The sequence below is a fragment of the Carcharhinus amblyrhynchos genome, chromosome 7 (assembly GCF_965287045.1).
Source record: "Carcharhinus amblyrhynchos chromosome 7, sCarAmb.v2.hapA, whole genome shotgun sequence".
NCBI lineage: Eukaryota > Metazoa > Chordata > Chondrichthyes > Carcharhiniformes > Carcharhinidae > Carcharhinus > Carcharhinus amblyrhynchos.
Window position 1 is genome coordinate 66,361,197 of NC_137330.1, and position 26,357 is coordinate 66,387,553.

The window sequence follows — 26,357 nt, forward strand, 5'->3', positions numbered from 1 at the left end:
CATCTACAAGTTAATCAAAAATCTCCTGCACATTTTTACTTGTAAACAGTTGTGCTCATTGTACAGATACACATTTCTTGCTGGTTGAAGTAGAATCTGCACTGGAACTAGATGATAGATTTGTGTTACTTATTCAGAAATGCAATTTTAAAATGTTCAGCTGGGCCCAAGGATGGTGAACTGAAGAAATGTTTGTGCAACAACTCTGGAGATTCCTTGTTTTGAGCATGTTAATATTTCTCCATTTATTTATCTATTAATTTTCATTAACATTCCTCACCATGATTTTCCATTGGTAATACAGATCAGTTATTGTGATGTAATAATTTGTTTGGTTATTCAGGAAAATGTGTATTCTTATTGTACATTACATTATTGCACATTAGATTGAACTAATTATTCCAATTGTGATTGATGAACTCAAAAGTTCTGTTATGAATGCAGCCGATGTTAATACTGGACAAGTCAGATGAAATCTGGCTTGATAAATCCAAACTTTTTGTTAGTAAGATTGAAGAAAGTTACTGAACAATTTTTCAAAAGTCTGCTGATAAACTTCTAACACAAAGAATAAAATATTTATTAAACAAGAAAATTGACTTATATTACACCAGACGAAGTTGGAAAGATCTCAAACACAAGAAGGTGTGCAATTGTCATACAATTCCTCAACTCCAGAAAATCCTTATAGACACAAATCAGTCAAGAATTACCAGTCTTTTGATACAAAGATTTCCCGCTTGAGATTGGCATAGCTGCAAATAGTTTTTTTCTGAAGAAATCCCGAGCATTCACTTGATGCTTCTTACCCAATTTGTGTAGCTCCCTGAAATATTCAGATACCACACACTAAATTCACTGTTTCTTCAATTACAAAGCAAACAAATAAGTTCTCTAAACTCAGTTTTCCAGTAGCACCTTTGCTAAATTTATCACTTTATTGCATCCTTGCTGACTATTCAGTCAACTACAGTCCCAGTAACCTTGTGGTTTTTCTTATTAGAGAGCTTACAATTCACATCCCCTCTCTCTGACACACGCTGAACTCTTACTTTTCTCTATTCTTTCTCTGTATCTGTGTCATGTGACCATTGTCACTCAGTTTTATTTCCCCAAAATCGCTAAACTTTTAACTCCATTTCACCTTCACTTTAACTTCAAGCATTGTAAAACCGAATTAAAATGTAGATGTACAAATAAACCCAGACTCCCAGACACCAAGGTTCTCAAACAACCTAAATGAAACTGAGACCATTTTACCTTTCTTAATACATAAACGTATTCAATCTCAAAATTATAAATTGCCCATAATCATTTACTCTGCTGTTTCGTTTTAGAACCAGAAGTCGCTTCAAAGAAAAAAGTAGCTGCTCCAATAAAACCAGGTGAGTAAAAGTATACATTGCACTGAACGTTGAATTTCATTTCTGGAGAATGTGTTGGCATGCAAATTGTGCTTTTAGGGATTTTATGCCTGTCTTGATTGGTAAGTTTCAAGGTGTTTTCTGTAAAAGCTGGCAAAGTAAATTTGTATGCCACCATAAAAATGGATGCTCCAAACTCACTGATCCCAAAAGTGGTGGATTTCTCAGCTCTCCTATAAAGTGGATCAACTGTAGAATCACTACCATGCAAAAAGTGGTCATCTGGCCCATCAAGTCTGAATTGACTCTCTGAAAGAGCATCTCACCCAGGCCCTCCCTTCCACTCTTTCACTGTAACCCTGCCATTTACCATGGCTAATCCGCCTAACCCACATGTCTTTGGACACTAATTTAACTTGGTCAATTCACCCAACCTGCACATCTTTGGACTGTGGGAGGAAACTGGAACACTCGGAGGATACCTGTGTAGACGCTGGTAGAACGGCTGATGTTGAGATCACGCTTTTGAGATTACACGTTTCATAAAAGTTCAGTGCAATGACCATAATCGTTGCCACAGAGAGAGCAGTTGAGTAGCTCGCTGTGGTTGCAGGTCATAATGCAGCAATTGGCACTGTTTCCCAGTTGCCTTTCTGGTGACATGTTCTCCTTTTGTACTCACTATAGTCTAAGTCTGCCAGTGGTCTCATACAAATAATCAAGAACACATCCAGGATTGGCTGGGAAGATGGTAAAATATCACTAGAAAAAGATGCTCCATGCTGCAAAAATCACAATCGAACCTTTCCACAGCACAGGCTCACACACTCCTTACTTCCACCTTCCCAGCTGATCTTGAGATCAGCTGTACCGTGTAACTCTGAGTCTCAAAACCGTTAGTGCGTAAGCCAGAAGTTGATAGCTACAGCACCATTGACCTCATTATAAAATGCGCTTACTTGGAACTCTGGGAAGATTGTGGAAAGAGTCAAAAATGCAAAGGAATTCTGAACAGAACTTTGCTGTCCAAACAAGATTTCTTGACTTGATTGTAAACTAAAATCACACCTCAGACTTGGAGAATTTCAGCACCACTGTCTCTTTCTTTACAATCTTGCTCAGCAGGATATTCCAAACACGCATTATCTTTTAAATTAACAAAAGTCAGTCTGATATAGGAGAACAAGGAGGTACAAGACACGAGTTGGACCTCAACTGGAATATTGTGTACAGTTCTGTGCACAACACAATAGGAAGGATGAGAACACATTAGAGTGAGTGCTGAAGAGGTTTACAAGAATGGCTCCAAGGATAAGAAACTTCAGTTGTGAGAATAGATTGGTTGAACAATCTAGTGATTGTTCTCCTTGGAGCAAAGAAGGCTAAGAGGAGATTTGATAGAGATGTTCAAAATAATGGGCAGAAAATAGTAGGAACTGTTGCCATTCGTAAAATGATCAAGAACAGAGGGGCACAGATGTAGAATGATTTGTAAAAGAAGCAAATGTGATGTGAGATTTTTTTCACGTGAGTGATTCAGGTCTGGAACACACTGCCTAGAAATATTGTGGAAGTAGCTTCAATCAAGGCATTCAAGAGGGCATTAGATGAGTACTTGAAATGGAGTATGGGAAAAGGCAAGGGAATGGCACTAAGCCACATGCTTGTTTGGAGAGCCAGTGCAGATATGATGGGCAATACAGCCTTCGTCTATGCCCTAACAGCTCTGTGATTTTGTAAAATATGTTAAATTTATTTTTCACAAATTAAGATTTATGTTCTCTATTTCTATTTTCTTGACTAACTTGAGGCACACGACATTTGAGAACTGACACCTATTTACTCATGGCCAATGAATTGTGGACATCCAGATAGGTGCCCCCTGCTGCTTTCCAGTTGTGGGGATGCAGGAAATCAACTGTCTTGGAAGCTGCAGTGGATGACAATTGGAGTGTGGATCAGGGGGATATGATACTTGTGTATGAATTATGTTGCGTTATATGCAAGTGGAAGATGTTGGGGGCAATTCTAGCAAAAAAAATTCTAAGTGCTGAATTAGTGGGAAAAATGGTGTAATTCATGATTGTTTGTTTATTTTCTCAATGGGAATTCAGACTTAAATCTCTCACACTCTGCAATGCAGAGGTCAGAATTGTGAACATCATTAAAAGCTCAAGGGGCGGGGTCTATTTACACCACGGCCTGACAGTTTTGGAACTCTGTGCATATCCAGTAGCCCTGAACTATCCCAGAACCCCTCCCCTCCCCACAAGAGGCAGGCACCCCTGGGAGGCAGACCCCTCCCCTCCCTGGCAGACCACACCCCCCCCCCCCCACCCCCCCGCAGCCTGCCCTGACTGTTGGCCTCCGTCCAGCTCCGACCGATCACCATGCAGAATGGCAGCATCACATCCACCGATCACCCCTAGGCCCTGACCACTATAGGCCCTACCCCCTTGACATTGCCACTGCTCAGTGGGCAGTGCCAAGGTGCCCCCTGGGCTTGGGCACTTTGCCCCTTGGGCAGTGCCAAGGGGCACAGGCTGGCACTGCTAGTGTAGCTATGCCCAGGGGATCACACCCCTGCCGCCCAATCCCCCGGGAAGCTTCGATTGCATCCCCCCCCCCCTGCCCCGACCTTTCACTCCAGCAGAGCCTCCTGCTAGTTCCCCGAACATAGGGAGCTACTCTAAACCCCGCTGGAGTTCAATACTTCTCGCATGATGGGAGATGCTATCGGCCTGGAGAACTCAGTCCCGGGCCTGATAATGACATTTAAATTACATTGCAAATAGATTAAAATCACTTACCTGATCTTCCTGCCAGTTTCCAGCATGATCTTGACTGCACTGGCTTTCCAACAATGGGAGATGCACATGCATCCCAAACCTCACGAAATGGTGTATGTGCATCTCCCAACCCAACATGCCAAAAAATTAGTGCATTGTGATGGGAGGTTCCAGGCCTGAATAGAGATTTCATTTGAGCACTCATAAAGACAGACTTATTGAAACTATTATGTGATTGATCTAGGAGGTGTGCGCGTGTAACTTTTCATTTTAAAAATAAATGCAAGACTGAATAAAGTTATGCTCCAGTATTGCCCTTCACAAAATTGCTTTCTGGAACTGAACAGGTCATTCTGGAGGGAAAAGGGGCTTGCATGGATCAGTAATGGGCTAATATCTTTGTGAGGGTGGGGTGGATTGGTGGCTGAGAAAATACCTCTTGGCTCCACCAAAAAATAAAACTAAAATTTCCTGGGTCATTTTCTGAACCACTTCTACATTTCTCTTTTTTTATTGTCCCTCCTGAATATTAATATTTGAAAAGAATATCAATAAACAATATTTCAGCTTTGACAATACAACCATAAAAATTTGTCAGTTGGGGAATATATTGAATAGCCATTAATTGAATTGTTATCCAACAAAATCTTTCTTTAGTTCAAGACCGAGCACCAGGGAGAAAACAGAAAGGATGAAGAAATAAAAACACCAATCTCCTAGTCTTGAATACAGAAGTTTGAGTGATGTCAAATTCTACCACTCAAAATATGCATATATTGCCAAGTTAAATCCGTGAGCCCTTACAACCAATGGAGATCACAGAAAAGTCATGATTGAGCCACTTCATTTTGATTAAAATAAAAATTGTGAAATGGTAAAACAGCAAAAAAGCACTTTGAGCCAAATTGGAATTAGGCATTGGGGAAATGAAGAGGTTATAAGGTGTGGGCGGAACTTAACATCGGTAATGGGGGCTTGTCTACGATTAAACATCAAGCTATCTCTGGCTCTCCAATCAGTGACTGACAGCTTATTCCTTGTTCATCAGTGTCCTCAGGAATGTGGTGGTTGCTACAGGAATGCACCCACCCAAGCCCTAGGATCACCAAGGGACTCGGACCACAGGTGAATGATGGCTGAAGGATGATGGCATGGCGAGATTAGTTGGGGAGAGGGTTGGCAACAAGGGTGGGTAGGTAGTTCTCAGCAGGCCCCATCTTCCCAGTGCCAAGGCCCTCTTTCAGGCACTGAGTGCCTTTGAATGAGGAAACACCCTCCCCTTGCATGTAAGCTATTCCAATAGGGTCGAAATCCATGGCCAATCTGATATCTGATCTTCATTAATCCAATGGACCTCTTTAACAACATTGTAATGTGTTTTGATCTTTGTTTAATCTTGTTTTTATTTTTATTCGCTACAGAGAAAGAGAAATTACAAGCAGCAAAATCAGTGTCAAGTAAATATTGCATTTCAACTGCATGCATCATTTGTAGCAGTAGATTTTCTGTAAATCATTCGTAACTTTTTGTCACGTGTGGATTCTTTAGTTTTACTTGTTTCATGATTGGTTTTATTATTTCCATTCTTTCTTTTGAATTCTATATTGCCTGTCGCATACCATTTCTTAGCTGTAAGAATGTTACTCCACTCATGCTTAGTGATGTCCTTACTGCCAGGTGCACGTGAAAATCAGGTTTATTGCCTATCCATTTTTCTGTCTCCTCTTGTGAAAATGTAAATTATAGCATCTCCCCATTTGAGTTCCGCTGTGCGGCTGATTTCTAGCCCTCAATAGCAATTCATTGAACCAATTTTATTTTTAATAGTGGCCAAATGAACAGCTTTATGCTAAATCTCTCATTGAAGCCTTCAGTACCATAAAATTTATATCTATCTCATGGTCTACAGTAGTCTAAAATAGCTCCAACTTAGTTTGAATATTTTATGCTTGCCAAATAATTACAATTGTAAATAAGAATTCAAGAACTGTTTAAAATGTGCCCATTTTAAATTGAAAATGAGTCAAATTACCAAACATTTTTACCATAATTTTCACATTCTTTAAGCTGCAGTCTAACTTAAATTTTTAAAAAATCTGTAAAAAAAATTGCCAACATTTGATATGAAGCAAAACAATGTATCATATAATGATGTTATGCAAAGGAAGATAATTTTTAAACTTATAATTTTAATTTTGTTGCTAGGATACTTGTCATTGGATGTGTCATTTGTTTCGTAGAAAAATTGGAGCTGTGACATCAAAGGCAACAATGCACAGCTCTATGTGGATCTTGTTGCTGTTCATATACACCCGTTGACAAAAATAGCAGCTGCTTGCTTTTATTTTTGTGTGTCTCTTTGTTTTATCATTGCAATTCTTAAAAAAAATTTCCTTTAAAAAGATTTGATTTTTTTTTGCTTTGTATTAAAGAACCAACCAAAGAGAAGTCAACTCCTTCAACACCAAAGAAAGCAGGTATCAGTTACATATAATTCCCCAAAACTGTGATTCATACTCAGAGCAGCCTTCAACTTGGTACGCAATATCCACCCTCATTTTTAAGTATGGAAGAACTGTTGACAAAAAAAAATCCTGTGCTGGAAGGTACTCACCTATGCACAATGACAGCAGTGTATAGTATACACAAGTGTTACTGCAACCATTCAGCAAGGCTCCTTTGATAACACTTTGCAAACGGTGACCCAGGAGATCAAAGGGATGTAGATGCATTGGAACATCGCCAATTGTAATTTCCCCTTCTATCTACAGCCATTGTGACTTGGAACTATACCACCATTCCTTCACTGTCATGGGGTCAAAATTCTGGAACTCCCTTCGTAACAGCTCTTGTGAAGCTACTTACGCCAGATCCGCTCCAGCGGATCAAGAGCAATTAGGTATGGGCAATAAATTCTGGCCTTGCCAGCAATGCTCACATTCTACTAAAGAATTTCAAAAATCTCCATGATATATTCTGCTGGAAGTGAGATGGAAATCTACAGGACATCTGGGATTGGGGTGAACAGTGCAAAAACTCCATCCCTCCATGACAAATCAAACTGAAATATTGTGAAATGTTAGTTGGGTGGATAAAGCAGGTCGAGAAAGAAAATAGAGATGAAAAAGAAGATTGGATTAGGAGAGAAAAAAAAGAACCAAAAGATAAAGGCCACAGTTTTGGTGGGAGGTGGCTTGTCATTGGCCGCCAGCCAGATCTTCTGGTTCTGCTGAAGTCTACAGCATTTTACGGGCTTGCCCATCCCACCCCCAGGTAACCAACGGCAATGCTCAATTTCAGTTGAGCTGGAAGACTCCCATGGGGAAGGCCAGAAAATCCCTCCCAAAGTAAACGTAAAGATAGATACATTTTTGAAAGTAAAGGAATTAAGGATTATAGTGAGTGGGCGGGTAAGTGGAGCACAAAAAGATCAGCCATGATCTTATTGAATGGCGGAGCAGGCTCGAGGGGCCAGATGGCCTACTCCTGCTTTAGTTCTTATGTTCTTATAAAGACTTCTTAAAATCTTCAACTATAGTTAAAACTAGGATATAATTAATATATAATGAATGTAATAATGCTAATTTACTGAGAAACTGATTGTATATACAAATGGATTATTGAAACGTATATAATATCATGAGGGGTCTTGACACAATTGGTGCTCAAGAGGATGGGCAGGATTTTTTGGCTGTTTCTGCTGGTGGGATCTTCTGGTCCCATTGATGGTGAACTCCCACGGGTTTCCTGGCGGCAGGGGCTGGAATTCATTTGGAAATCCCCAGCGCTCTCAATGGAGACAGTGGTTCTCCCTCCCTTCCTTTCTTAGAGGTCATGGTGCCTGGTTCCTATTTTTAAAGAACAATGGTGATTCGCACCAGCATGATGTCATGACTGGTGGGTGGGAAGATTTGATTAGGACTGAAGGTTTGATGTTAAGCCCACTGAGTAGATGATGCATTAAAATTCATGTTAATTAGGTTTGCAGCCTTCCGAGGCATGAACCTGATTGAGTCATCATTGGGAGCCTAGGAAAATCGGCATTTGAAATTTCTTTGCAAATTCCATTTTTGTGGCGTCTCGCAAGATATAGTAGTCATTATCGGATTTGCACATAGCTAAAGGCCAGCTAAATTACGCCCACTATCTTTAACTTCTTTAGTCTTCATTAATCGAGGGATTGAGTTTAGGAGTCGGGAGGTAATGCTGCAACTTTATAGGACCCTTGTCAGACCCCACTTGGAGTACTGTGCGTAGTTCTGGTCACCTCACAACAGGAAGGATTTGGAAGCTATTGAGAAGGTGCAGAGGAGATTTACAAGGATGTTGCCTGGATTTGGAGACATGCCTTATGAAGATAGGTTGAGGGAGCTAGGTCTCTTCTCCCTGGAGAGACGAAGGTTGAGAGGCGACCTGATAGAGGTTTATAAAATGTTCAGAGGTATAGATAGGGTGGATTCTCGGAGGCTGTTTCCCAGGGCTGAAATGGTCGCTACGAGAGGACACAGGTTTAAAGTGTTGGGGAGCAGGTACAGAGGAGATGTTAGGGGAAAGTTTTTCACTCAGAGGGTGGTGAGTGAGTGGAATCGGCTGCCGTCAGTGGTGGTAGAGGTGAACTCGCTGGGGTCTTTTAAAAGACTTCTGGATAAGTACATGAGATTTAATGGGATTGGGAGTTATAGATAGTTCTATGGCCTGGTAGGTATGGATATGATCAGCGCAACTTGTGGGCCGAAGGGCTTGTTTGTGCTGCAGTGTTCTATGTTCTATGTTAACCACGAGTGGCGCGTCCTTCCTTTAAATCATTTCACACTTACTGGAGTGTATCTTTTCTGGCCATTCTGAAGTATCGCTTTGAATGTCTGCTACTGCATCCTAACTGACTTATCCGTTAACTTAATTTCCCAGTTTTTTTTAGCCAGCTCTCTTTATGTCCTCTTAATTGCCCTTTTTCAGCATAACCCACACAGATCTGTTCCTCTGTCCCTCAAAACGTATGTGAAATTCAATCATTTTATGATCACTGCTACCTATGAGGTCTTTAATTAATCCTGTTTCATGGCACATTACTAGGTTTAATGTAGCCTGCTCTGTGGTAGGTGCTAAAACATGCTACTCTGAGAAACCATCTCAAAAACATTATCTTCCAGTTTATCCTTGGCAATCTCATTTGTCCAATCTATATTTGGATTGCAATCACCTATGAGTATTGCAGTATATTTCTCACAAGCCCCCATATTTTTTCCTGTATGCTCTCTGCAGTGTGATAACTGTTAGGAGACCTATAAACCAGTCCCACAAGTGAACATAAGAATATAAGAAATAGGAGCAGAAGTAGGCCATCTAGCCCCTCGAGCCTGCCCTGCCATTCAATAAGATCATGGCTGATCTGAAGTGGATCAGTTCCACTTTCCTGCTTTCTCCCCATAACCCTTAATTCCCTTGTCTATCAGAAACCTATCTATCCGTGACTTAAATATATTCAGCGAGGTAGCCTCCACCACTTCAATGGGCAGAGAATTCCAGAGGTTCACCACCCTTTGAGTGAAGAAGTTCCTCCTCAACTCTGATCTAAACTGCCCCTCCCTTATCTTGAGGCTGTGCCCTCTAGTCCTGCTATCCTTTCTAAGCGGGAAGAATCTCTCTACCTCTACCCTATCCATCCCCTTCATTATCTTATATGTCTCTATAAGATCCCCCCTCAGCCTTCGAAACTCCAACGTGTACAGACCCAGTCTATTCAGTCTCTCTTCGTAGGCTACCCCCTCATCTCTGGTATCAGCCTAGTGAACCTCCTCTGCACTGCCTCCAAGGCCAATATATCCTTCCACAAGTGCGGCGACCAAAACTGCACACAGTACTCCAGCTGCAGCCTTACCAGTACCCTGTACAGTTGCAGCAAGACCTCCCTACTTTTATATTCTATCCCCCTCGCTATAAAGGCCAACATTCCATTTGCCTTCTTGATCACCTGCTGCACCTCCAGACTGGGTTTTTGCGATTCGTGCACAAGGACCCCCAGGTCCCTCTGCACCATAGCATGCTGCAGCTTTTCGCCTTTTAACTAATAATCCCTCCTACTATTATTTCTGCCAAAGTGGATAACCTCACATTTGCTAACATTATACTCCATCTGCCAGGTCCTCGCCCACTCGTTCAGCCTATCCAGATCTCTCTGCAGACTTTCCACACCCCCCGTGCAATTTGCTTTTTCACTCATCTTTGTGTCATCAGCAAATTTCGTTATCTTACACTCAGCAGCCCCCCCCTCCAGATCATCTATGTAAATAGTAAACAGCTGAGACCCCAGCACCAATCCCTGCGGCACTCCACTAGTTACCAACTGCCAACCAGAATAGCACCCATTGATTCCAACTCTCTGCTTCCTATTAGACAACAAATCCTCTATCCACGCTAACACCTTACCCCCAACTCCATGCACCCTAACCTTTTGCAGCAACCATTTGTGAGGCACCTTATCAAACGCCTTTTGGAAATCTAAAAACACCACATCCACCGGTTCCCCTCTGTCTACTGCAATTCATAATTTTCTACTTCTCATCTCAACCCAAATTGATTGTACATTTTGATGGTGATCTCTCTCTCTCATACCATAGTCATCCCTCATTAACAGAGTTAGCCCTCCATTTGTTTCTAGCTTCCTGTCTTTCCTAAATGTCCCCTGAGTATTAAGGTGCTAGTCCTTGTCATCCTACAGCTATGCCTATGTAATGCGATCAGACCATACACATCTATTTCTATTTGTGCATTCACTTCACTTCATCTATTTTGTTATGACTGCTATGCTCACTCAGACACAGAGCTTTTACTTTTGCATTTTTACTATTTTGTAGCCTTTGGACTTACCTACTTGTGCACTCTTACATTGTACATTCTTTCCCTCCTTGCCACTCTGCTCATCATTTCCATCATCCTACCTTGCTCCCTTGCCTGTCCTCTCTATTAATTTACCACTTTTCCCTAAGCTTGATTCCTTGACCCTACTCTTAAAGCCTTCCCTACTATCCTGGTTATATGTCTACAAGAAAACTTTTCCCAACATGGTTCAGGTGTTGTCTGAATGGTGCAGTTTCCATTTTCTCCATTACAAGTGCCAGTGCCCCATGAATTGAAACCCATTTCTCCCAACCAATCTTTGAACTGTGCATTTAACTCCCTAATTTGATTTGCCCTATAGAATTTTGTTCATGGTAGTAATCCAGAGTCCAGGGAACCTTTATGGTTCTGCTTTTTAACTTAGCCCCTAGCTCATATTCCCTCAGCAAAAACTCTTTTCCTGTTCTACCTATGCTGTCTGTATCTGTGTGAACCATGACCACTGGGTCCTTCCTTTCCCACTGCAAGTTCCTGTCCAGTGCAGATACCCTGAACCCTGGCACCATTCAGGCAATACAGTGGGCTGCACTCCCATACACTCATTCTTGGCTGCAGAGAACTATGTCTCTGCACTGCCTATACTGTCCCCAACCACCACTGCATTCCTGTGCCATGGTGCCATTGTCAATTTTCTGATCCACGCTTTAGGCACCACTTTGACATATACAGGCTGCGAGTACCACAAATCTGCTGGACAATTGTAAAAGCTGAGGCTCCTTCTCTTCTACCTTTTTGGTTCCCATACCTGCTTCACTTGCAGTCACAGCCTCTTATTTCTCACCACTGACCAAATCAGAAGACCCTGACCTAAAGGACGTGACTGCCTCCTGGTTCAAATCAGGTAACTTGTCCCCTCCCTGATATGTTGCAATGTCTGCAGCTTGGCCTCCAGCTAAACAACACTGAGCTGAAGCACTTCAAGTTGCAGAAGTGTTTGCCCTGGATCACCCCCAAGCCCAGGAACTCCCACATTCTGCAGTCACAATGCATCACCTGTGCTGGCATCTTTATTATGTGTCACTTAATTTATATTTAAAGCTACAACTAACAAATACTGCTACTCGCAATAACCTTTCATACTGCTAGTACACCTTACAACACTTCATAGAATCTTACAATTAATTAATAAGTTGAACAAGTTTTAACATAGAACATAGAACATAGAACATTACAGCGCAGAACAGGCCCTTCGGCCCACGATGTTGCGCCGACCAGTTACAAAAACAATGACCCACTAGCCTATACCAATCCCTTTTCGTCCATAAACCTATCCAGAAATCTCTTAAACGCCCCCAAACTAGACGCATTTACAACCGCAGCAGGCAGGGCATTCCAATCCCTCACCACCCGCTGGGTAAAGAACCTACCCCTAACATCCGTCCTGTAGCTACCCCCCCTTAATTTAAAGCCATGCCCCCTCGTGCTAGCTTTCTCCATCCGAGGAAAAAGGCTATCACTATCCACCCTATCTAAACCTCTAATCATCTTATATGTTTCAATAAGATCCCCTCTTAGCCGCCTTCTTTCCAACGAAAACAACCCTAAATCCCTCAGTCTCTCCTCATAGGACCTCCCCACCATACCAGGCAACATCCTAGTAAACCTCCTCTGCACCCTCTCCAACGCCTCCACATCCTTCTTGTAATGCGGGGACCAGAACTGCACACAGTACTCCAAGTGCGGCCGCACTAGAGTAGTGTACAGTTGCAACATTACACTGCGACTCCTAAATTCAATCCCCCTACCAATAAACGCCAAGACACCGTACGCCTTCTTAACAACCTTATCTACTTGATTCCCAACTTTCAGGGATCTATGTACACACACACCTAGATCCCTCTGTTCATCCACACTATTCAAAGTCCTCCCGTTAGCCCTATGCTCGACACATCTGTTGCTCCTACCAAAGTGAATTACCTCACACTTCTCCGCATTAAATTCCATCCGCCACCTCTCGGCCCAGCTCTGCAACCTATCTAAGTCTCCCTGCAGACTATGACACCCTTCCTCACAATCTACCACACCTCCAATTTTGGTGTCATCAGCAAATTTACTAATCCACCCAACTATACCCTCATCCAGATCATTAATAAAAATTACAAACAACAGTGGTTTTCAGGATAAACGAGCAAACCAATAACTTAACTTTCATTTCCCTCAGCATGTAGCCAATGCAGTGGATTGGATAGCTCTTTTAGGTAGTGGTTACTCCTCTTTCAGAATCAGCATTACTGGCCACTTCTCTAAGCTGATACCATATCCCCTCCACTGGAGTTTATTTTTGCTACCCATTATCTAATCATGTGATAAGACTGCCATCTTATGTGGCAGTCTTGCACATGCTTTCATGAGGGTTCTCATGTCTTCCAGAATGTAGAATGAGATGACACCAATTATAAACCAATAGGATCATTTATTTTAGATATAAATGACCAACAAAGTAATGTTTGCTGTGAATTTGAATGCATTTTAACAAATAACAAAGTCTGCCACAGTATATACGTTGGCCTATATACATTTTATTGATAATGAGCAGGATTCTCTGGTCCGATCAGTGGTGTGTGTCATGGCCAGTGCAACGTATTAAAACTATCAAAAGTCATTTGCTCATCTGCGTAAAAAGAGTTTGCCATTTTCCGTTCCCAACTTGCGTGCCAGGTCGGGCAGTCTACAGCACCAGGAATCACATTTGACTCAATTTGAAAATCATGAAAATCATTAAAGATGGAACTGTCCAGAATCACGCCCCCCACCGCACCCACCACCCCCTCCCCCCGCCTCCCCCAAACCACTCCAGATCAAATAGGAAATTTGGCGTGATCAACAACTTGATATAGGTCATGTGCACCTAATGAGCATCACGTCACTTAATATTTTGAGGTATGTTTGCACACCCTTCATAGTGCTGCCCTCACGTTTCCTTCGACTCCATGCCAAGGCAGGAATGCAAGGCTTAGCATGCTATCAAGCAGGAACACAGGGTTGGTGTAAGAGGTGGGATGAGGTAAGGGAAGGAATTAAAGGACAAAGTTTGACTGGATAGAGATGGGGAGAAACTGGGGAAGAGAACACAGTGGCACATGGTGGGGGTTGGGGTGGAGGAGAGAAGGAAGAAGGGTTGTTGGAGGGTGGAAATTAGTTTGACCCAGAAAGCATAAGGAATCCTAATTGTTCCTAATGACCATAGGCTGTTTTTCCCTTTAAGGGGTAGAACTGAATGATGGTTATTTAACCTGAGGATCGCCGCAACTCAGGTGAGGGGCAAGGTTGAGAAGGCATGGCCTTCATGAATAACCTCAGCTGGTACAAGAATTTAACCCATGTTGTTGGCATCATTGTGCATCACAAACCAGCTATCCAGCCAATTGAGCAAGACCAACCCCTAAACGTTGTCATGGCCAGAAAGCATAGACAGCCCTGGGCAATGGATGAACAGGGAATTGGGTCACAATAGTCAGTCCTGTGGATCAGCACCACAATTTAGAGGGCTGTGCCTGGCACTCCTCTCCTGGTTCTCGTCTGGTGAGGGGGAGGGCCAGTCAGTCCTGTGTTAGTTGTGCCCAGCTTGGTGCGCAGGACATGGTCAGTCCCTCACGTACATTTTAGTCCTGGGTGTTTCAGCTTGATACTGGGCCACAGATGGCACAGTGACAGTCAGAGCAGGGATTGACAACCATCTTGTAAATGGGAACAGGTAATGTAGGGAGAGGACATTTGATGGTCTCGTGGAAGGAGTGGTCCCTCTAAGTCACAGTACAGTTGGCCTCAAGATGGGAAGGGGTCAGGTCTACATGGTCCATCGGGACAAACAAGCATACGTACAAACATATGAATTAGGAGCAGGAGTAGGTCACTTGGCCCTTTGAGCCTGCTCTGCCATTTGATAAGATCATGACTTCAACAATCCCAGCCATCCCTGATAACTGTTCGCCTCTTTGCTTATTAAGAATCTATCTACATCCACCTTAAAAATATTTAAAGCCACTACTACTCCCTTTTGAAGAAGAGAGTTCCAAAGACTCATGACCTTCTGAAAGAAAACAGTTCTGCCTTCTTTGCCCTAAATGGGCAACCCCTTATTTTTAAATGGTAGCGGTCCCTAGTTCTAGTTTCTTCCTTAAGAGAGAACATCCTCTGCACATTCACCCTGACAGATGGTAAGAATAGGAGAAATGCTTGTCAGCCATGTGATGGAACGAAATTGGACCCTCTACCATCATTATCCACAGCACCAAGCTACAACATGCATGTAAAAGTGTCCGTTGCCACAACCACTTGATCTTCATGGGTGGTGATGTTTGGTTCTGTTGTCTGGATGGTTGGTATGGATCATATTGTTCTCAATTGTATGCGATTCAGTCCCCATTCTGATTGGATTGAATTTTGGATCTGCCTCATTGCCCTACCAGTGGTGGAATTTATAACGCTGTGGGTCAGATCTCTGGGCAGAGAACCAGAGAAGAAGAAGGGAGTCCAAGACTCTGATTCTGCATCAGCTCTTTTCGTTCATAAGTTAGTTAATTGAATTAATATTACACCTACTCACAGCCCTCCTAAATCTGCAGCCTAACCCCTTCTGAGCTTACATAAATAAAGCCATTCCAACAAATTACATGTCGAACTTTAATTGATTTTGTTTTAATGGACCCCTTCATCTCTCTCTGATGTGATAAATGAACATGAACATACTTGGTTGCAATTTCATCAGCATTCCTGTAAACAGTAAATTGGAGGTATAATTCCTGATAAACTAATTTTTACTTAAAAGCAATATAAATTGATCCAACATCCCTTCTAGGCCAAGTAATTAAAGATTTTGAAATGTGACATCTGTAAATACGTGTAGAAGTCTGAGGAAAACAAGGGGTCGGGTTTTGCTAGAAGCATAAAAATTTCTAAATAACACACACCAAAATGAATGTGTAAATCGTCCAGCAACCTGTAACAAAGTAGAATATCCTGTGAATTGTGAATCACCACAAGTAGGTGGAAAATTAATACTAATTCACTGTTAGCTTTGTAAAAACAACATCTTGCCCTTAACCTGCTTGTCATGGAGTAGCTGTATTTGCATATTAATTTCCCATTAAATACACCACAGGAGGTTAAGTTGAATAATTAACAGTGTAAGTACCCTTTAGCAAATGAATGATCGTTAATGATTTTCAATCAACCTCTTCTGCCCAGGAAGTGAAAAATTATAGATGTTGAGGCTCATTTCTTTAGGTTGTGAATGACTTTCGGAGATTGAATGTATCAAATTTTACATTTTTCCTTAGTTTTTCTTTGTCTCTTTTTATTTCTCTCTTAATCAATCCTTCTTCCCTTCTAACTCATCTTTTTTCATTGTCTTTTCCTTACATCCATCATGGGATGTGGGTAGCACTGGCTAGACAGCATTTATTGCCCATCCCTAATTGCCCTGGAGTGGTGACCTCTCTTGAACTGCTTCAGTCCATGTAGTGTAGGTATACCCTCAGTGCTGCTGAGTGACAGTGAAGGTGCAGCAATATAATACCAGGTCAGGATGGTGAGTGACTTGGAGAGGGAAGCTGGTGTTCCCATGTATCTGCTATCCTTGTCTTCCTGGATGTTAGAGATCACAGGTTTGGAAGGTGCTGTCAAAACTGTGTTGAGTTTCTGTCATGCAGGTGCAACTGCTGCCACTCTTCGTCTGTGGTAGAGGTAGTGAATGTTTTTATTTATTCATTCATAGAACATGGTCAACATTTATTGCCCATCCCTAGTTTCCCTTGAACTGAGTTTCTTACAGAGTAAGTATCCTTTAATAAATACCCTCATTTCAGAGGGCAGTTGAGAGTCAACCACATTGCTATAGCTTTGGACTCGTATGTAAGAACGAATAAGGAGGGCAGATTTCCTTCCCTAAAGGATATTAGTGAAGTTTTAAAGGTTTTTCCGACAATTGACAACGATTTCATGGTCGTCAGTAGATTCTCAATTCCAGATTTTTTTCATTGAATTCAAATTCCACCATTTGTCGTGGAGGGATTCAAACCTGGGTTCCCAGAACATTAGCCGAGTTTCTGGATTAATAGTTTAACGATAATGCCACTTGGCCATCACCTCCCCAATCCCATTGTGGTGGATGGGATACCAACTAAATGCGTTGATTTGCCTGGATGGTGTTGATCATCTTGGGTATTGTTTGAGTTGCATTCACCCAGGCAGGAGGGAGTATTCCATCATATTCCTGTCTTATATGGTGGACAGGTTTTGGGAAATCAGGAGGTGAATACTCACCTATAATTCCCAGTCTCTGACCTGCTCTTGTAATCACTGTATTTTTTTGGCTGGTCCAGTTCAGTTTCTGGTTAAAAATTCTGCTTATTTCTTAATTCTCATATTTAATTTATTAAGGAGGACTATTAAATATGTGTCAATAAGTCTAACAAATTGGAAAGCTGTAAGATCCTCTCCAGTGTAATTAATTATTTTTGAAATTTTAATGTTTTGGAATGGTGTGGCGAGTAAAATAAAACAAAGATTTAAGAGTAGGAAAAAAAAGCAAATCAGTTTAAATAATGAGGCTGATGTTCTGTGTTTCTCTTGTATCTGTTATTAGTTACGCAAACCATACCCGAGGTGTGTTCCACCTGACTTGACATAAAACGCTTGTCATCAGCCTAGTCCTGGCATGTTTTGCATGCAGGCCCTTCCTTTGGAAAGCCTGTGAAGGTGGAACCACTGGATGTAGGGTTTTAAGGCTGCTCTCCAAAACAATAGCCAGAAGGCCTGCAGCACCATTCACTGCCCCACTGTTCAGAAAAGCAACCCAAGTTAATTTCTTGGACCCTTTCATTCTCATTGCTGATTGTTCATCATTTTATACACACCAGGGGTCAGACTTTCCTGCCATGCTTACCATAAGACTGGAAAATCATGCCCGAAGTTAATTGACCTTTGCGTCCACTTCCTCCCCGCTATGATTCTCATAGTGGGCAAGCTGTGAAAATTCTGTCCAAATGCACTCCTTGTGCACCCCCCACCCCCAGAATGTCTTTGAAATAAAAACTGGCATCCATTGGCATGGATCTCCTCTCCTCTTCTTCTAATTTGTGCTTACGAAGGGAACATTGATCATTGGAAAGGCAATGAGCCAGAATTTTATTTGAAACTATTTTTACTGGTTTGTTTTTAATTCTGGGTGAATATTACAATAGTAAAGCAATGGCTGACATTGCTGTCTCTTTACAACTGTAATTCAATTGCTTAGGCAGTTGGTCTGGTAAAAGGCATAGAAATTTGCCTTGAATTGCTGTTAGTCTAAGGGCTCATTGTAATTGTACATTTCTGACATGTAACTATGTATCCTGTGTTGCATATAGTTGTAGTAAATTATCAATGTTCTTTTAGAAGAGAAGAAGTTGCCTCCTCCTGCCATCAAAGACATAAAAGGTTTGGCAAATGCATCCATATATACAAGCACAACATACCCGCGTAGATATGTAAAGAATGAGTTGCCTGTAAGAATAAACTGCATGAATGGAACAATGTTTAAACAAATTCCTCACCAAGATTGATGACATTCTAATAGCAACATCAGGACTAGGATTCTCCCAAAACAAAACCAAATGCCCAATAGGTGGGAAAATGGGGATATTTCAATGACGTTTCCATGTGATAATCAGCTCCATGCCGATTTCTGACACAGAGCTGATTATGCAAAGGGAAAAAGCTTGGGAGACCAGCAAGATGCCTCCTGCTGCTCGAATTCTCCTGGCCCAGATCTTTCATCAGAAACTTGCTAAAGGCTTAACATGATGGTTATGTCAAAAATTTGGTGATCCTAATGAGTAACGAGTCTATGGTCCAGCTGCTTGCTGCTTTACATAAGGCATGCATGTCAACCATTTATTTAACTTAATAATGAATTGATTATTCCCACAGTAGCTTCACAAAAGTTTTTTATTTAATATTTTAATAGAAGTACTATTTCACATTATTCTGACTGATAATTATTTCAGACTTGGAGTAGGTACAAAACACTTCATAAATAATAAATTTGGTTCGTGAAAATAATATTAAAACAGTAGTTATTGAAATAACCATTCTGAATTGCTAATTAACACAATCTCCTCATATTAGATGCACATTATTTTCATAACTATTCTGAATTGCTAATTAACACGATCTCATTATCCGAGATTCAGATTATTTTCATAATTTTGTCCATGAGGTGCGAGGGACATTTTAAAACTGTGTAAAGAATAATTAACTAACATGTATTTCAAATATAACAACAAATTAGTGAAATCATTGCAGAGTAACTGAGAGATTTTAATACATTTATTAATAAAATGCTGCATGACCTAAGATGTTAAATTAAGGTTTTTTTAAAGCAGCATCTCTTGAAAATACTGACTAGTGCTATGTTATGATTGAACTAATATTAGAGGGTGCGTTAAGAAACATTTCAGCTTTTCCACACTCAAGCCTAGTGCACCAGGTTACTAAAGATATCAGAGAGGAAGACATTTGAAAATAATACATTTGTTTGCATTTTACATTGCATTTATGAATGCTATTTTATCAATATTTTTGGATTGGAAAACACTAAAGAATCATTTTGTGTGCTACAATGGATGTTAATGTAGGAAGCCATTTTGAAAAATTAACAGCTAATTAATTGTTTTATTAAAAGATTTTTTGACTTTTTTTTGTTGTTATCCTCAGCTAAAAAGAAGCATGTTGACCAGGCGACTAAAAGTATGTGCTCAATGTTATATTATTCTCAGATAAATGTGTGAAAATAATTTTTAAATATACTCTGCACTTTGTCATTGGGTCATTTTGCTGGGTGAGTCTTAACAGCAACCCATGTCAAGAGGACATGCTGGAGTGGTTCTTGGATTATCCTTGGAAACACTCAATTATGTTCCTCCAACGTGCAATTGTACATAATTTAAGTTTGGTAGATTCTTGGAAAGGCCACAGAACTTACCGATGCATGAGTTATTCAATCCTGAATGGAACAATTACAATACTGCAGGCAGGACTTTCCAGTCTTGGGTGGAGCACTTGGAAGCAGGAAAATCCCACCCTTTAACTTCCATGAACTAATTTAAACTTTCCCACCAGGCTTTTCACAAAAGGTTCCAGTTTGTAGGAAGTAATGAATATTTGACTTGCAGGATTGAAAATTGACTTAGCAATGTTTACACAAGGGTAATAAATGGAAAAAAACATATCCTCTGGATGGGAGACTAGGAATTTAAAAGTGCCAATGTGAGCAAGTGCCCCTTTGTCAAATCACTATAGTGCCCCTTTGGTATTTATTTCTGCAGAATGAATGCTACTTCTGATGGGCTATTGTAAACAAAAGCTGCTTTCTCAAAACATGTCACTGACCATTCCCTTAATTTGAAAGACATTACGTTTTACTCCATCTTTCCAATAAGCTTCACCCAACAAATTGTTCATCTAGATTTTGGAGGCTAGCTATCTTGAGAGTACCAGAACACTAACATTAAAATGCTTAAGGAAAAGAAAGGAGAAATGAATGCTATTTGTTTCATGTTTTAGGCTCCCTAACTACTGAAGCAATGCTTGAGAGTGTCAGAATTGCAACTGTAGCACTGGCATTCAATAAAAGAGGTGAATAATTTATTAGTGAACCGTAGATTACTTATGAAAGTTACCGCAGTAATGAATGTGCTCATTAGCACTTTGATATTGTCAATGCTCATGTGAAGTGCAAAGATATTCAATATTTATTTGATATCAATATACAAAGACTGTCCGATGAACCTTTCTCAGGAAATTGCTATGGTACGAACTAAATTTATGGATGAAGCTATGGAGGTGACAGGGGTCCTCTAATTTAGTGGTCTGCATGCTATTTAACTAACATCATTCAATAAAGGAAGGTTAGCTGAGCAACATATTTTGAACAGTGCACCCAGTACATAAAACATAATGTATTGAGACCCACAAGGTCTTGGGAAAGATTATCAGGTTCAAAGAATTCCCTTTAAATGTATTCCTTTTCAGTCCTCATAATGTGAAATGTCCTGATTGGATATAGGAGTCCATGAGGTAGAACAACTCTCAAAATGGGTGGTATGGGTTACATGTTGGGATTCTGACTGCTCACATTATATATTAATGATTTGGACTCAGGAACTAAATGTATTATCTCCAAATGAGCTGATGATACAAAGTTGGGTGGGAAGGTGAGCTGTGAGGAAGGCTGTAGAGATGCTTCAGTGTAATTTAGATAGATTGAGTGAGTGGACATATGCATGGTAGATGTAGCATAATGTGAATAAATGTGAGGTTATCCAGAGTGGTAACAAAAATAGGAAGGCAGATTATTATTTGAATGGGTGTAAATTGAGAGAGATGGAAACTCAGTAAGACCTTGGTGTAGAAACATGGAAACAGAGAAAATAGAAGCAGGAGTTGGCCATTTGACCCTTCAAGGCTAGTCCACCATTTATTTTGACCATGGTCGATAATCAAATTCAATATCCTCATTGGGCCTCTTCCTCCTCCTCCTCCACCCTCCCCTCCCCCCCTATCCTTAATCATTTTAATCCCAAGAGCCATATCTAATTTCTCCTTAAAATCAGACAACATTTAGGCCTTAACTATTTTCTGTGGTGGTGAATTCCAGATTCATCACTTTCTGGGTGAAAAAATTTCTCCTGACCTCAGTCCTGAAAGCTTTACTCCTTATCCTCAAACTATGATGCCTATGTCCACATGCATCAGTCACTGAAAGTAAGCATGCAGATACAGCAGAAAGTAAAGAAGGCAAATGGTATGTAGGCTTTCATAATGAGAGGATTTGAGTATAGGAATAAGGATGCTTTACTACAATTGTATAGGGTGTTGGTGAGGCCGCATGGAGTATTGTGTGCAGTTTTGGTGTTCTTACCCAAGGGAGGATGCTCTTGCTATAGAGGGATTGCAGTGAAGATTTACCAGGCTGATTCCTGAGATGGCAGGAATGTCATATAAGGAGAGACTAGTCAGTTAGGATTACATATAATTGGAGTTTAGAAGAGTGAGGGGGAATCTCATAGAAGTTTATAAAATTCTAACAGGAACAGAGAGGATAGAGATGGAGAAAGAATGTTCCTGATGGTGTAGGAAGTCTAGAACTATAGCTTGAAGATAAGGGTTAAACCGTTTAGGACTGAAGTGAGGTGAATTTTTTTCTATGTATGTTTCTGTGTATGTATTTTACTTGATTTATTCTTTGCAAACAATTGATGAGCCTCTGAAGTGTTGCTATGGTTCTTCAATTGTATAATTTGTAGCATCTTTAATGATTTTTGGATATAATTTGTGAACTGGCTGTGGACGCTAACCATGCTTAGGATCCATAGCATAAGGTGTTGAGTGCGTTGAGCATTAAACGAATCTTAGTCAATCGATAGTATGAAATACCCATGTAATGCAGTACCTCAGGTGTGATGTTGACACAATTTAGTTCGGATTTCTGCATTTATTTGATAATGATCACTATGTGAGGCTTTTACTTCATTTCATGAAATATCATATAATAGACATGAAGACAAATTTGACGTCCATGTGTTTAAAAGGACAGTTGGTACTTGGATACAAAATTAACTGCCTGCAAATGAAATTGGCTAAGGAAAACTGTGGTGGTGAATGATTTTTTCAGACTTTAGCAAGGAGGTCCACAAGGGTCGATATTTGAATCTCTGTTGGATACCACACTGTAGATGAAATTTAACCACCGAAGTGTAAAGTGAATCATTTTGGTAGGAAGAATGAAAGAATACAATATAAATGTAATGGTAGCATGACAGGACAAACCAAGAAGATTGTTCATAAAGCATGCATGATCATTTAATTTTATTTAAAAATAGAAACATCGAGTATAAAAGGACGGATGCTAAACATTTATAAAACTCTGATTCGACTCTAGTTGAAGTATTGTTGTCAATTATGGTATCACACTTTAGGAAGGATGTCATGGCTGGAGAGGGTGATGGGGGAGACTTAGTAGAATGGCAGCGGGGTAATGTGAAGAGACTGGAGAAGCTGATGCTGTTTTCCTTGGAGCCGAGAAGGTTAAGAAGAGATTTAATAAAAGTGTTTGAAACTACGAAGGCAACATAGAAGAAATTGTTTTCAATGCAAGAAGGCACAGATTTGCATTAATTGACTGAAGAACCTGGTGGAACATCTTCATAGGCAGTGAATTGTTGTGACCTAGAATGGACTGCCTGAAAAGTGGTGGTAGTAGACTCAATGATGATTTTCAAAAGAGAATGTGAAATAATTGAAGGGGAAGTAGTTACAGGACCAAAAGGTAAGATCATGCGAGTGTAAATGAATTTGATCATTCTTTCAAAAAGTTGGCGCAGGTACAATAATAGCTTTCATTGTACGATTCTAATGGAGTGACTGAAGAAGTTGGACAATGATATCTTCTGTGGTGATGAAGGAGAGAGGGAAAATTACAATGCGGAGAATGCCATGGGATCAGAAAGGAGAGGTACCCAATTTCAGAGCAGTAATGATATCCAAAGAGACACCTGGTACGCTATGTTTCTGGAACGAACATAAATCTGGAAATTTTGGGTGTTGTTCTCATGATTTTTTCCATTCATTAGTAATGTTGGGGACAGTGCATTCAAAAAAAATCATGTTCTATAAATGATACAGTAATGAATTTAGACTCTCAAACATCTTAAATTTATAGCATGAAACTTATAGATTACTATTGCTGGTTGATTACAAATTATTTTCAAAAACCCATAATCATATTGGGCAAGAACAGTGTGAAATATTATAAGAAACCTCTACACAGTCAGGTTAAACAGTGCAAATAGCTTTGTGCATGTTAAAAGCTGCTACTATTTTTTAAAAAAGATTTTGAGGGTGGGTTGAGAGGTAGCATGGTGGAAAGACCTAGATAGATTGGTCTAAAACAGTTGATCTCTGCAGTCTTAAGCAGATGAAGAAAATAAACTATGTCAGAATTGAAAGAGTGGAGCACGAGTACAGGAAAATAGAGCTGAATAAGGATAAGGAGAAAAGTAGTGAGCACAAAGAATACATTCAGATATAACACTTCTCTATCTATTTTTCACAGTTTTAATATAGTTACCTGAATGGGATAGTCATTAGACTAGTTGTATGTCAGGCCGCTGGGTGGGGGATAATAAATGCCTTAACCCTCAGGACCACTTAAATAATGATACAAGTATTGAAGAAATTTATTCAATTAATATTTCACAATGCAACAAGTAAAATACTTCCCCCTAAATAAAGTGGCTGGAACATTATGTTGCATTGCAGAACCTTTATTACTCAGTTTGATCTTGAGGGGCAATAGAAAATGGCCCAAATAATTTAAAATTTCCTGCTTTCTTTAAACATATTTTATCTTTTGTTTTATAGAATCAGCGGAAGTTCCGACCGCGAAGCACAGAACGTCCAAAGTCGCATCAGGTAACTTCTGCACAATCCAGAATGTCACAGTTTCTGATGATGTGGAGATGCTGGTGTTGGACTGGGATGGGCACAGTAAGAAGTATCACAACACCAGATTGAAGTCCAACAGGTTTACTTGGTATCATGGGTTTTCAGAGTGCTAGTCCTGGATCAGGTGACTGACTACCTGATGAAGAGTAGTGCTCCGAAAGCTTATGATACCAAATAAACTTGTTGGACTTTAATTTGGTGTTGTGAGACTTCTTATTATAGTTTCTGGTGAGAATTAAAATACAATTATGCCATCTACTGGTCATAATAGTTGGAAGAAATATAAAATTGCTCATTCCTCTTAAACTATGAACAAATTTATTGAAAATATGTATTATTAACAAAGGCAAAATCTAATAAGTATGCAAACTGCTTTGCCAGACCAATAAAGATACAAGTTTTAATAAAGTAATTATTTTGTTTATTGCAGTGAAAGAAAAGAAGCAAGGTGAGTAAAAAAAACTTTTTCATGTTACAGTTACAAATTTATGTGGAAAATTAAATTTGTTTTTTGAATGTAGAAATGAAGGAAATTGTTGTCTTCTAATTATATTTGCATTTATTCGACATCCTTAAAGAAAGGAACAATTATGTTGTGCAATGGAAGAATTTAAAGTTTGAAATAAGTTTTCTGCAAATAGAATTTAGAGATTTCTTAATTTGTCTCTATTTGTAAACTATAGAAATGGCATGTGTTCCTACCTCTGGGCAAAAAGTTCTGTTTCCCTCATGCATAATATGGCCAAACAAGTTGATTATTAGCCTGCAAATCTTTCCACTATCCTGTTGCCAGATGGTAAGAGCTGGAGTGTTTCTTCGTTAACTATGCTACAGAAGATAGTGGCGAACCAATTTAGCATTTGGTCAAGTGTAATCATGGAGTCCATAATTCTATTGGAAATCCATGATCAGCAGGAAATTATAGTCTTTCAATTATATGTGCATTTACTGTGCATTCTTAGGGTATGGTACCAAAAGAGGAGGAGAAATGGCTTATTAAAATCTGCTGCTTAACATAATAGGACATTATTTTATGCTCTTCCCCCATGGCCGGTTTGGAGGTGGGGAGGATGTTTAATCAGGTGATGTGGTAATGAGTAAGGGTGATATCACTTTCCAACTCCATCCTGATTAAACACATAGTATGAAGGCCTGTGGGCAGACCACTCACCCTGCTGCTAACTAAGATCCCTTAGTGAGTAATTAATGCCCAAATAAGGGCTTCATTTTGCTGCCGCTGGTATTAAACCAGCTGCTCAGGCGCAAGGAGAGTCGGGGTTCTTCCTCAAAATGGATGCACACTTGTGTGTATCTTTGACTTTCTACTCTCCTCCAGCTACTCCAACTCCTCTTATACTATGTTATCAATAACACTTCTCTCTCTAGCTCGAAAGAGGAATTTTTTTTTATTCATTCATGGAACATGGGCATCACTGGCTGGCCAGCATTTATTGTCCATGAAGTCATACCAACTCGAAATGTTAACTCTGTTTCTCTCTCCACAGATACTGCCAGACTTGCTGAGTTTTTCCACCATTTTCTGTTTTTATTTGTTTTTATGCCAGTTGATACTGATCTTGCTACATGAGATCTGCTGTTACAGATATCAACTTGATGCACTTGGCATCCAGGGACAACATGGCCTCAACTGACACTGAGTCTTGCTTTATTTTATTCAAATTACTATACATACATCTGGAGCTTTTTGTGTAGTAGTAGTTTTGCATAAGTCGGCAGGGATTGACAGAAGTTGCTTTAGGCCTCTTCATTTAAAGATTTGTCCAACCTATATCCCTGCTGTTTAATTAATTTATTAAAC

The 26,357-nt window shown here is 40.1% G+C and overlaps 1 protein-coding gene across 1 annotated transcript in view; it reads left to right on the top strand.

Annotated features, from left to right (window-relative positions):
* trdn (triadin) overlaps positions 1-24,994 on the top strand; it is a 209,007-nt gene extending 184,013 nt beyond the window's left edge. Inside the window, exons 15-21 of the mRNA XM_080193433.1 lie at positions 1,338-1,385; positions 5,575-5,610; positions 6,586-6,630; positions 18,428-18,469; positions 19,748-19,780; positions 24,455-24,505; positions 24,969-24,994. Of these exons, the coding sequence (XP_080049559.1) occupies positions 1,338-1,385; positions 5,575-5,610; positions 6,586-6,630; positions 18,428-18,469; positions 19,748-19,780; positions 24,455-24,505; positions 24,969-24,994 (281 nt within the window). The remainder of the gene's footprint in view (positions 1-1,337; positions 1,386-5,574; positions 5,611-6,585; positions 6,631-18,427; positions 18,470-19,747; positions 19,781-24,454; positions 24,506-24,968) is intronic.
* The last annotated feature ends 1,363 nt before the right edge of the window (positions 24,995-26,357 follow it).